At 62.8% G+C, this 11,929-nt stretch overlaps 1 protein-coding gene across 1 annotated transcript in view; it reads right to left on the bottom strand.

Annotated features, from left to right (window-relative positions):
- Nucleotides 1-231: 231 nt before the first annotated feature.
- PRKCSH (protein kinase C substrate 80K-H) overlaps nt 232-11,929 on the bottom strand; it is a 16,406-nt gene continuing 4,708 nt past the window's right edge. The window contains exons 7-13 of the mRNA XM_026660664.2: nt 11,653-11,782; nt 11,140-11,224; nt 10,379-10,457; nt 8,433-8,519; nt 7,625-7,783; nt 6,764-6,860; nt 232-305 (exon numbers count right to left, since the gene is read on the bottom strand). Of these exons, the coding sequence (XP_026516449.1) occupies nt 232-305; nt 6,764-6,860; nt 7,625-7,783; nt 8,433-8,519; nt 10,379-10,457; nt 11,140-11,224; nt 11,653-11,782 (711 nt within the window). The remainder of the gene's footprint in view (nt 306-6,763; nt 6,861-7,624; nt 7,784-8,432; nt 8,520-10,378; nt 10,458-11,139; nt 11,225-11,652; nt 11,783-11,929) is intronic.

The following is an 11,929-nucleotide window of genomic DNA, read 5'->3' as shown; positions in this document are numbered from 1 at the left end:
GGGAACAGAACCCAGGAGTCCTGCCTGCCCATCTCATGCTTTAACCATGAAGTCTCCCACCCTCTAGCAAGAGAAGCTTCGTCACATTTCTAGGCATCTGAAGCTTCCCAAGTTAATTTTGTTGGGGGCAGGCCGGGGCTCGGGGGAGACGGGACGTGGTGGAAGTGGGGCCCCAATGCCGAGCCTGAACTCCTGCCACATCCCTTTAACCGCCCCCCTCCGGTCGCCCCCTTACTGGATGGAATCCTCCATTTCCTTCAGAGACTTTTCGGCTTCTTCAAACTGCTCCCGGGCTTTCTGGGCGGCTGGAAGAGAGGGCAGGGAGGTGAGGCCGGGGGCCGGAGAAGGCCACGCTGCTTTGCCTATGGTGTCCTCGGGGTGCAGCCGCCTGGAGCGCCCCCTGCAGGAAAGCGGCGGGACAGACGCCGCGGCCCATTCGATCCCTGGCTGCATTGAGGGCAGAGGCAAGTTTGCGTGGCCTGTTAGGAGCCGGCGCGGGACGTGCCAAGCTGCCTTCACGCAGGCCCAACAGCCGGCTGCTTCCTGACTTGTCTGCAGAGCCCCCCCTTAGCAGCCCAGATCCAATGCTGAAGAGCCCCTCCCCCAATGCGGGGAGCAGATCCAGCTCGCCCTGGGGCTGGTTCGGAAGATGGTTTCGCTGTGGCAGGCAGGTGCCCACCGCGGCAACCAGCAGGGCTTGCCAGAGGCCGTGGCAGGTGGCCACGTGCTGCTCCTGCCTTGAAGCCAGCTAGGGCTCTGCTCCCCAGGCCGCCCCACATCAGCACCACCCCCTTAGCCTGCGGAGAGAAAGGTGTGCGGTAAACAACCTACTGCTCCTGCGGGACAGGCAGAGGGTCATTCTGCTGCCCGTCTCCCGGTGCCCCCCCATCCCCCAGCCGTGACTCCACTCAGACCCGTTTAACAGGGAGGGGGGCCGAGACAGGGTGGCCCCGGGGATCAGGACGGGGGCCATGAAGCCCTCCCATGGCGGGTGCCAACCCGAAGCCCAGGAACTTAACGGGAGAACTGGAGCAGCGCAACTTCTACCCGCTGCTCATGAGAGGGGCAAGCAGGGCCCACGAAGGCCTGTCTGCGCAGGCACAGGCGAGTCCAGCACAGCGCCCCCGGGTGGAGGCTACCGCGCTTTGAATTCACACGCCAGCTTATTCGGGATCAGCGCCCCAGCAGGCGACAGAACCCACGCCGGTCTGCTGGGCTCGACACAATGATCTGAACTAGCCGGAGCAAGCAAAGAGCTGCGGCTACTGGCCGTTCCCACAGCTTGGGCCCTGCGCTGCCGTCTCTCTTCACCCCTCACCTGGGCAAAGGGGTTCGCAGGGAGAGGGGACAGGCTTGTCGCTGGGACTGGAATCTGGAGCCCATTCCTGGCTCTGCCACCGATTCAGAGACCCCGGGCAAGTCACTGCATCTCTCTGGGAAATGGAGACCAGCCCGGAAGCAGGGGTGACAATCCCTCCAACGGCCGTTCCACCATCCCCAGCGCGTTCTCAGCAGATCTCAAAGCCCTTTAGAAAGCGGCATTCTCCCCCTTTTTCAGATGGGGAAACTGAGGCACGGGGTGGGAAAGTGACTTGCCCAAGGTCACCCAGCAGGCCGGCGGCACGGCTGGGAACAGACTGGAAATGAGCCGCAACTAGTGAGCTTGGGGGGCGTGGGGTTATTTTGACTAATTACTGCTAAGTAGGTGATCTGGGAGGGGTTATTTATCCTTCTCCCCCCCCCATGGGCTCTCTATCAGTAGTTACCCTGGCCCCCATGCTCCCTCCCTGGCTTGACGTCACCTAGCCGCGAGGCTCTTCTTTGCCAGGATACCCCAGCGACATGGGGGGGGGGAGGTTGGGGGGACACGGCGGCGTCTATCTCCTGATGGTTTCAGCTCAGGGTTGGCTGGAAGGTGCTTCGATCAAACACACGTTCCCGGGCTCGGCGAAGATGAAGTAATGGTGTCATCCGGCCTCCCTAGCTCTGCACACTCAGCGCAAGGCAGCGAATCTGGGGCAGAGCCAGGCACCGGAGCCCCACTCCCGAGCAGCCTCGGGTATCGATCGGCTTCCCGGAGGTCGCGGGCCCCGGAGAGGCAGCTGCACTTAGCCGGGCAGATGCTGACGAGGCTGCGTTCCCGGGGAGATGCCCGCTCCCCGGACACAGAATCCAGGCGCCTCTGGGGCCGCTCCTGCTGTTATACCGCGGCAGTAAAGTGCCCAGGCGTCTGTCTGGTCCATTTCACTGGACTCTGCGTTGAAGTGTTGACAGCTCAGGTTGGAAGCTGTGAGGACATCGGCAGCGAGGCCCCTACCAGAACTCCCCCTCTCTTCGGGACTGTAACCGGCCTGACACCCAGACCGGGATTCCGGAGGTCTGGGTTTGAATCCCGGCCCAGCGAGATGCTTCGGCCGCCCGTGTAATATTAATGTGGCAGAAACAGGGCTTGCATCTCTTCGTGAGTTGAATGGGGCTCCGGAACCAGCTGGATTCCCTGGGGTTTGGCCGCTGTCGCAGACAGGATACCGGGGTAGATGGGCCCCGCGGTCTGAGACAATCCCCATAGGCCTCATTTATTGCTGCACGTAACAAATGCTGGACAGAGGGAGCCAATAGGCAGCTTGGGGGGAGCCCTGGCACGGCGGGCTGCCAGCAGCCAAGCCCCCAACGAGCAGAGAAGGGGCCGGACGCAGCCCGGCGGAGAAAAGGCGACACGCGGCTGTGCCGGAACAGCAGCATGGCAGAGGGGAGGCGGAGCCACCAGGACCGGACAGCCCCGGCTTCGAGCCCCTGCCCCGCCGGGGTCCCCTCGCTGCATCGTTACCCCGGGGGATCGGCCCGGGGCGGCCTTGCCCGGCTGTGAGCGCCCCCACTGCAAAGCCCAAGCCGAGTGAGGGCACTTGCCCAGATGCGGCCTGCGGCACCCCGTGCTGAGCCGCTCAGGGGTGCTTTCCCAATCAGCTGGGGGAAACTTGTCTGCCCCTCAGGGGCATTGTGGGAAGGGCGCAGGAGGACTAGGAGCCCGTGAGCGCTGCCAGGGGGGCGGGTTCCAGCCAGGCTCCGACGACGTCACCCAGCGCCCCGTGGCAGGACTAGCTCCAACGGGCCCAGCTGGCTTGAGCCCAAAGCACCCCAGCTAGATGTGCATGTGGACAGGAGTCGGGTGGGGGGCAGCCCCCAGTTACAAACAACAAAATGACAAACCTAAGGTGCTGCCCTCAGGGAAGAAAAACCGACTGCCCAAATACAGACTAGGGGCGAACTGGCTTGGCAGCAGCCCTGCGGAGAAGCATCTGGGACTTGTGGTGCCTCCCAGCCACGACACGAGTCAGCAGCGCGCTGCTGTTGAAGGAAAAAGCAAGTGCAATTTTAGGCTGCATTGACAGAGGCCTAGCACGCAAGTCACGGAAGGCGAGTCCCGCTCTGCTCAGCGCCGGCTGGGCCTCAGCCGGAGGCCGGTGTCCAGGTTTGGTCACCGCTGTCTAGAAAGGATGGAGAGAGGCTGAAAAGGACCCAGAGGCGTGCGACCAAGGTGATCGAAGCGATGGAGCGCCAGCCATGCGAGCGAAGGCTGAAGGAACTGGGGAGGCGGAGTTTGGAAAAGAGGAGCTTGAGGGGGACTTGAAACGCTGTCATAAAATAGCTGGAGAACAGTTGTTCTCTCTTGCCACAGAGCGCAGGACAAGGGGCAACAGGTTCAAACTACAGCAGAGCAGATTTCGATTCAATCTCCGGGAAAACTTCCTGACTGTAAGAACAGTAGGACCAGGGACAACCTTCACTGGAGGGGTTTGAGAGGGGGCTGGACAGCCTCCTGTCCGGGATGGTTTAAGACACAACAAACCCTGCATCTTGGCAGGGGGTGAGATGGGATGACCCTTCCAACCCTATGATTCTATGGCCAGGCCACAGCAGCCGACAGATGGGTTCCACACCACTCCTCTGTAGAGGAGCTGTTTGCTCCCTGTGTGTACAGCGCCTTGCACACTGAGGTCCTGGTCCCTGTCGGGCTCCTGAACGCTACCTAATAAATCAGATTCTCATGGCCCTGCCAGCGCTGTCTCGAAGCCAGCCGCCTCCCCCCGCGCTGCTCTTCGCAAAGAGTTCATTACAAGGAGGCGATGAGTCAGCTTCCCCCGCCCTTCTCCCTCGCTGCGGAAAACAGAACGAGCTGCTGGAACAGATGGGGAAATGGGGGCTGGCAGGGGCGCTGCCATGAAACGGGTGCTTTCAACGCCCGAGAGACGGCAGAGGACCGCCACCGGCGCAGGTTGCGGCAGGAGCAATAAGGCGGGGGGGAGTTTGGCGCAGGGCTGGTTCGCTAACGTACGCTCCATCCTGCGACGGGTGGGTGGTCCCGGACAGGGCACGTGGCCCAGGGTTAGCTCGCTGGAAGTGCCAAGCTCCGGCCATTCCCCAAGTTGGCCCCATCTTGGGATTCTGCACCCACAGCTCCCAAGGGCAGGAGGATCCCGGAGATCCCAAGATGCGAGATCGGTTTGGCTGGCTTCTGGGTTACAGGCCGGAGCATTCCACACTGTTCCCTCAGCGTTGGGCCCGATGAAATGTGCCTCTGGGTCGTGTGGGCAGAGCGTAACCCATGGCTGGGGCACGGCGGGATGGAAGCCAAGGCGGTCTGGCTGTACAGATACCATCCAGGGAATGGCTGGGGGAAGGGGCTCGCTCTGCCTGTGGGGAAAGAAAGGTGCCCCGGTCGCGAAGCTAAGAGGTGAAGCGAATTCTGGCTAGAGGAAGGATGGCCCAGTGGTTAGAGCGCTAGCCTGTCCGACCCAGGCTCCAGGCCCAGCTCCACCACAGACTCCCTGTGTGATCGTGGGCAAGTCTGACAAAGTGGGAATGTTCTTAATGTTTTCTCTGAATACTGTGTGGGTGCCTCAGTTTCCCCTGTGCCTTTCTTAAGTATCTAGGTGGGGGGATAAGGGGGTGTGATTCTTGCAGAGCCCGAGAGGGCCAGTGTGATGGTGTCTGCACAGAGAATGGCCCACGCCCTGTCTCCTGATGGCCTGGGCCCCTCTCCTGCAAAGGTGCCAACTGAGGGTGTTGGAGAACAAAGCGATCAGGTGACCTCCTGGCCTGGGAAAGAGACAAAGGCCAGAGGAGGGGCTGGAGAGTTTCAGTTTGGAGCTGGCTGGGGAAATGGAGGGGGGCCAGACGGGGCTCTGGCCTCCCTGGCCCCAAGATGGACCTGACTCAGGGGTCCTGTTTCCTGTACCTACAAGCTCTGGTTTGGACCGTGTTCCGGTCATCTAATAAACCTCTGTTTTACTGGCTGGCTGAGAGTCACGTCTGACTGCGGAGTTGGGGGGCAGGGCCCTCTGGCTTCCCCAGGACCCCGCCTGTGCGGACTCGCTGCGGGAAGCGCACGGTGGGGCAGGGGATGCTGAATGCTCTGAGGTCAGACCCAGGAAGGTGGAAGCTGTGGAAGCTTCTTGCCTTGGAGACAGTCTGCTCCGAGGGAGAGAAGGCTCCCCAGAGTCCTGACTGGCTAGGTATGGAGTAGTTCCAGAGCATCGCCAGTGACTCCGTGACAGCAAGTCACGCCATCTCTGTGCCTCAGTTTCCCCATCTAGGACATGGGGATAACAGCACTGCCCTGCCTGAGAACTACACTAAAAGTCATGAGGTGCCCAGATACCACGATGACGGGGGCCAGAGAAACAGGGTATTGCTGGCAACTGCCATTTCCTGCTCATTGCGATTCGAGCTGCTGATACTTCGCCATCCTCGAACCCTTCCCCGTCACTCGGCAGCGTTGCTGTGCGCCCCAATCAGCTGCCAAGCCACCCCTCAGAGGTGGCTGCCCAGTTCCCACGCTCCTTGGGACTGAAAGGCGTTGCGTGAGCACGAGTCATGACCCATCGTTACAGCTTTAGCCTTCTGCCTCTGGCCCAGACCCTTGAAGGTACTGAGGTGCCCAATTCCCCTTGAAACCAAAGGGAGTTACGCACCTACGTAGCTTTGAAGATCCGGGCCTGTCTTGGGCAGGGCGACCGGCTCCAGAAGGGAACGAGCGGCGAGCCCTTGAGCCCGAAGGAGGCGAGAGGAACTGGTGAGTTCCTGGATCCGCTCTGACTCACTCGAAGACACAAATCGGATCGGCTCCTCCCGCCCACGCACGAGCAGCCTGGAGACGCTGCGCACCGCGGCACGCGCTCGATCCCTCTTAGAGCTAATGGCTTTTGTTTACAGATCAGGTAGCATGTTCAGCCGGCGGTAAGCCCATAAGCCTGCTGGAGATGGTATTTAAAGAGACAATCCGGGGGGAATAAAAGGAGCTATTCGGGTTTGTACCAAAAGCGAGGACGTGGCAAGGAACCCACTGCTGGGGGCTTCTGCACCCCTGGGTGGGGAGCCCAGCTGCTAGTGAGGGACGCCGGTAAACGCGCTTTGACTTCCGTTGGTCACGGCGTGACCCCTGAGCCAAGAGAAGCTGCCGACGGGTTCACGTGGCTGCTGGCATTCAGACCAGGCTTCGGGACGCGGGGAGGGGGGTGGCAAAGTCACGCGGCCACGAGGGGCGACCCCAGTTTGAATTCTGGGCCCGGCTAAGGGATCTGGGGTCCCCCCTGCGGCCCGCTACATACACGGAGCTCCCCCTGGTGGGGCTGGGATGTCTGTACAGGGACATTGGCAACCAGAAGTCGAGTTATTCAGCACCCTATTGGCACAGTCAGGATCCCGCTGGGGGAGAATTCCCCACCCCCCGTGGGCAGGTTCTGTCCTCGATTTAAAGCCTTACCGTCGATGAGGGCCTGTGTTGTTTCATCGTAAGGGGGCATCTTCTCCGCCTCGTCCTCTTCCGCTGTCTTGTCGGAGGGCTGCTTGGGTGGGGGGACCTGAAGGGGAACAGGGAAGTTGGACTGGAAGGAACCCTGGCTTGTTGCGGGCGGGGCGGGGGGGGAAGAGGTTGCAGGGAGTCCCTGAATGGCAGGCTGCATGGAGCCCATGCTGGGAGCATGCAACCCTCTAGTTCTATGCAATGAGCCAGCGGAACTCACTGCCACAGGAGGGCACGGAGCTCAGCAGGAGGGCAAGAGGGGCTGGGTGTTTAGACGGAGAATGACCAAGGGTTCGGGAGGGTTTGAACCACCCCTGCCCCCTCCCCTCTGGGACAGGGGCTGAGCGCCGATGGGGGTTCGGAGGAGCCTGTCCCTGGGGGCTGGTTATCCCACCTCCCTCCGCGGAGGCAGTTGGCCCTGGCTTACTGGAGACGGGATGCCAGGCTAGATGGGCCTGTCCCAGTCCAGTGATCCCAATGCTCCCGTGGGGTCACTTGCACGTCCCCTGGGGGACAGGGGAGATACTGGTGGGGAGTTGCAGGGAATTAGGAGCCTGAATCCTACCAGCTTCCTCATGCCCCTAATTCCCACTGGGGCTCAGGAGACCCCGGCAGGCTGGCAGGAGGGAGAGTCAAGCAGCTGGGAATAACTTCCCTGTTCCCCTTCAGGTCCCCCCACCCAATTGAGTGCCAGGGGGCAATCAGGAGGCGTCACTCGTGGGGAGATCGCTGGGGGCTCCGGAGAGATCCTGGGGTCTCCGATCTCTGCCCCAGCTGGCCCGGATCCACGAGGCGCAGGTGACAGCCCCTCCCCTGCGCTACCTTCGGCTCCTCTTCGTTGCTCTCGTCATCGTCGCCCTCCTCCTCTTCCTCCTCATCGTAGTCGTCCTCGGGAGCCGGCTGCTCCAAGGGCAGGTCCGGCTGGGGCTCCGGGGCCTCTTCTCTCGGGGCCTCGGGCAGGGGAGCGGCGTCGGGCAGGCCCTGGAAGCACACGGCAGCCACAGGCCAGCGTCAGCGCAGCACCCGGCTGCTCCCCGACGCTGCCAAGCAGGGTCCCAGAGGAGAGGGGATGAGGCAATGCGCAGGGGGGCTGGACTCCTGGGCTCTTTCCTGTCCCCAGCCTGGGGACTGAGCAGGGGGCAGTGATCAGCCTACAGGGCCACCACCCTGCTGTGGGGGCGTCACTGCCCCACACCGTGCCTCAGTTTCCCCAGCTGCACAATGGGGACAACGCTCCTCAGCTACTTTGTGAAGCACTTTGAGCTCCACTGACGAAAAGCACGAGAGAAGAGCGAGGGAAACCGAGGCACCGATGGGGGAAGTGACTTGCCACCGGGGGCGCAGCCACCGATCATCCCATCACGCTGCACACTGCCAGGGGGCTTCACACCCAGTCACTGGTGACACTGGCGACACCACATGCCCGCGAGCTGCGTGTTAGTGCTGTAAGAGCTAGGGAAACTGAGGCACACAGCCCACCCAGCTGGCCTGCGGCAGAGCCAGGAGCCGAACGCAGGTTTCAGTCCATGCTCTATCCACTGGACAATGCTGCCAGGGGCTCGCTATGTTATTCCAGACAGAGATGGATGCAGAGGCCCCCTTGGAGGAGGGCTGACCCCAGAGCACTGACCTCGGGCTTGTAGTTCTCCTTGATTGCAGCCCACACGGCGTCCCGGAAGCTGGAGGCGTCGGCCTGCAAGGCGTTCCCCAGAAGAGTCTGGAAGAGAAGCCCTGAGGCTTGAGTACGGCCGGGCACAGCAAGGCCTGTGGGACTCACTGCCACTGGATGCAGATGAGGCCAAGAGGAGGGCAGTACTCAAAACTAGACTGCGACACCGAGCACGGGGCGGCAGACCGGACGTGTCGGGATAAGTGTGGAAGGGGCTACGCAGGCCCTGAGTCCCACCCAGGAGCCGATCTCTGACTGGCAGGACTGGGAGGCAGCCGCCCCTCCTCGGAGAGAGTTAACCCAGCGTCGCCTCCTACAGGGCTTCTTCCTCTGCAGCAGCTGAGCAGAGCTGGGGCTAGCAGAGAGGCAGGCTGGGCCAGTGGGACTCCAGGCTCAGCCACTGTCTCCCTGGCTGACTTCTGAATCTCTGCGCCTCAGTTTCCCTCTCTCTAAAGTGGGGACAACCATCCTTCCTTTTCCCTACCCCGTCTCTCCCTAGGGGTCTGTGCTGTGCCCCGCTCATTGGGGTCTCTCAGATCTGTGCTGCAGTCGACTCAACGGAGGGCCCCCCAGAGCTCGGGGCGGGGCCGTCTGTGCAGCGCCTGGCACACCAGCAGCCCCCAGATCTCAGCTGGAGCCTCTAACCGCTACCGCAATGCACCGCGTAGATTGCTCCCTGGCCTGACATGACAGCCGCCTTCCAAAATTCCCCTGGGGAAGAGTCGATTTCTAGGGGCGAGATCCCATCCGGGGGGGGCTGGACAGCAAGCCCCTCTGCGGCGGGTACGGGCTACACCAAGGTGCTGGCGATCCGGTGCCAAGCCTGCAAGATCGACGGCACGCTGGCAGAGCCGGGGGCACGGGGCGCCGGGCAGGGCCGCGTGGGGCCAGCCGGACAAGGCTCCTGCTGAAATTCGGGCTGCCCCCAGGGGAACGGGATTCTGCTCAGGCTACCAGCGTTTTTCTGGCCTACTAAGGCGGCCAATCCAAGCCAGTTAATGCTGCTCGGCGTTCTGGGCCGAGGCCGGATTCCAACCGGCGACCCAGAGCACCTGGCGGGAGAGGAAGCTACTCAGTCCCCAGAGAAAACAGAGCTGAAGGGGGGAACACCCCCCCCCCCAACAAAACACCCTCAGTATCGGAGCAGCAAGAACGCCTGCCTGTGAGCCGTTACTGCCACCTGCTGGAGAGCAGGGGGAACGGAGGCTGGTGGCCCAGAGCCGTTCTGGTCCCTTGGGGGCACTGGAATTGGGTTTTGGTGGGTTGGGGGCCAGAAGAGACCGAGCTGAATTTCTGCAGGTTTCATGGCGGCCACAGAAGCAAACGCAGCAGCCCAAGCGCGAGCTGGGTGGAGCTCTGCCTTTGTAACGGGATCAGTGGGATTTCACTGCAAATGGGGCGGACGGGGGGGGCTTTATGGGACAGGGTCTCACCCCAGCCAAACGTAGCACTGTTACATGATGGTAGTGGGAGCTGTTAAGCAGTGGCTGCTTCCCACCCCAGAGGTGGCTGCATTTCAGTGCGAGGTGAAGCGAACCCTGGGTAGAGTTTATGAATCAGCTGAGCATGGGATTCTATCTGGAGGGGAGTGGGGTCTAGTTGGTTAGAGCAGGGGGGCTGGGAGTCAGGACTCCTGGGTTCTATCTGCAGCTCTGGGAGGGGAGTGAGGTCAGTGGTTAGTGCAGGGGGTGGGGCTGGGATTCAGGACTCCTGGGCTCTTTTCCCAGCCCTGTGAGCGCGCTGTGTCGTGCCACCGACTCTGCAAACTTGGTCAAGCCCCTTCCCTGCCTCAGTTTCCCTGCTGGTGACTGGAGGACGACCCCACCTGGAGGGTTAACGTGAGACGTGCTAAGAACTGTCTGGCACATCACTGCGCCTCCGTCCTGGGAACGCCGTCCCCTCCGTACCTGGGCTTCCGTTTCCGAGAGGGTCCCGTCTCCATCCACATCCAGCTCCACGTGGGTCTGGAGCTCGGCCACCGACACCCTGCGGCCAGGAGAAGCGGGAGGGGAAAGACCAGACAGGATGCGTGAGCCGGTGCCCTCTATGCGGAGGGCAGATGCGGAGGCAATGAGGCGAGGGGCCAAGCAGCTGGAGAGGAGCCTGCCCCACACGCCCCTCTGCCCATCTCCTCTGGGACTTTGAAACAAACCCATGTTAGCTAGCACCTCACCGACCCACGCAGGTGGGTCACCTCTGACCTGCGCCCCTCGCCCGGCTGCTCAGTGCGGCCGGCTCCCCCCACCTGTCCAAGCGCTCGGAGGCTGTAACTCGGCGCTGGCCTGTTCCATCAGCAACGAGGCCCGGGCTGCCTGGGTGACCTGAGCTCTCTGGGCCCTGGGCATCGCCTGACTCTACCAGGGCAGGGGGGGATCTTTCCCTGGGGCTGGTTAACCCAGCACCACCGGGGGGAGACTGGCGGAGGGGAGGGGCCGGGGGAGATGGCAGCAGGGATCGAAGGCAGAGTCCACGGGCAGCTGAGGTCTCAGCCTCACCCACTTCTGGGAGGGGCAAAGGCACCAGCCAGGCCAGGCCCTACTGAGGGCGCTGCTCCGGGGTACACAGCAGGGAGCACACACTGCTGGGGGGCCTGGGGGGGACGGAGGGGCTCAGCACACACAGGCAGGGGGCGCTGCTTCCCACCCCCCACAGCGAGACCCAGACTCACAGGCCGTCCCCGTCATCGTCCAGCTCCTGGAAGGCGTCGCTGGCTCGGGCCTGCTCCCGCGCCGCCTTCTCGGCCGCCTTCTGTTCTGTGTGGGACCAGCCACAGAGCTCCGGTTAGAGCACAGCGCCCCCTGCCAGCCCCCCACTCGGGCCCCAGTGTCCCCTCGTTGGGGCCCCAGCACACATCTCCCCACTAGTCCCCGCTCCTCTCCCGGAGGAAGGCACAGAACCAGGGGGCTGGCGCCCCGTTCCCTGACCTAACCAGTCTGCTGCACTGCCCGGGAAAGGGGAGCCCGACTCCCGCTCCGGTGCTCTGCCCACTGGGCCCTGCTGCCTTTCACAGCAATGCTTCCAGCCCCACAGAGCCCCGTCCCCCAGTGCCTCACGGAGCAGGCACAGCCCTCCCACTCCCCCAGAGCCCTCCCCTTCCCCCAGTGCCCCAAGGCACCGTCCTCTCGCTCCCCCAGAGCCCTCTCCCTCCCCCAGAGCCCCATGGAGCAGGCACTGCCCTCACCTTCCCACTTCTTCTGGTGAATCTCCTTGGCTTCCTTTTCTGGCTTCTCTGCTACCTCCTTCACCGATCTCAGAGTCTCCACTTGCTCCTCCAGAGACTTCTTCCCCTCCTGTAACTCAGCCAGTGTCCTCTGTGCAGGGGGCGGGTGGGGGTGTTAGGGAGCAGGCCGGGCTCATCCCGCTCAGCATGGGGGTCAGGGAGTAGGCCGGGCCCGCCCCGCTCAGCGTGGGGAGGGAGGGAGGGGGTTGGGGAGCAGACTAGGCCCGTCCTGCTCAGC

This window comes from Terrapene carolina, unplaced genomic scaffold (assembly GCF_002925995.2).
Source record: "Terrapene carolina triunguis isolate 2854851 unplaced genomic scaffold, T_m_triunguis-2.0 Scaffold833, whole genome shotgun sequence".
In the NCBI taxonomy this organism is placed as follows: Eukaryota; Metazoa; Chordata; order Testudines; family Emydidae; genus Terrapene; species Terrapene triunguis.
Note: the sequence above shows the minus strand (reverse complement) of the source record. Positions and strands in the feature narration are given on the sequence as shown.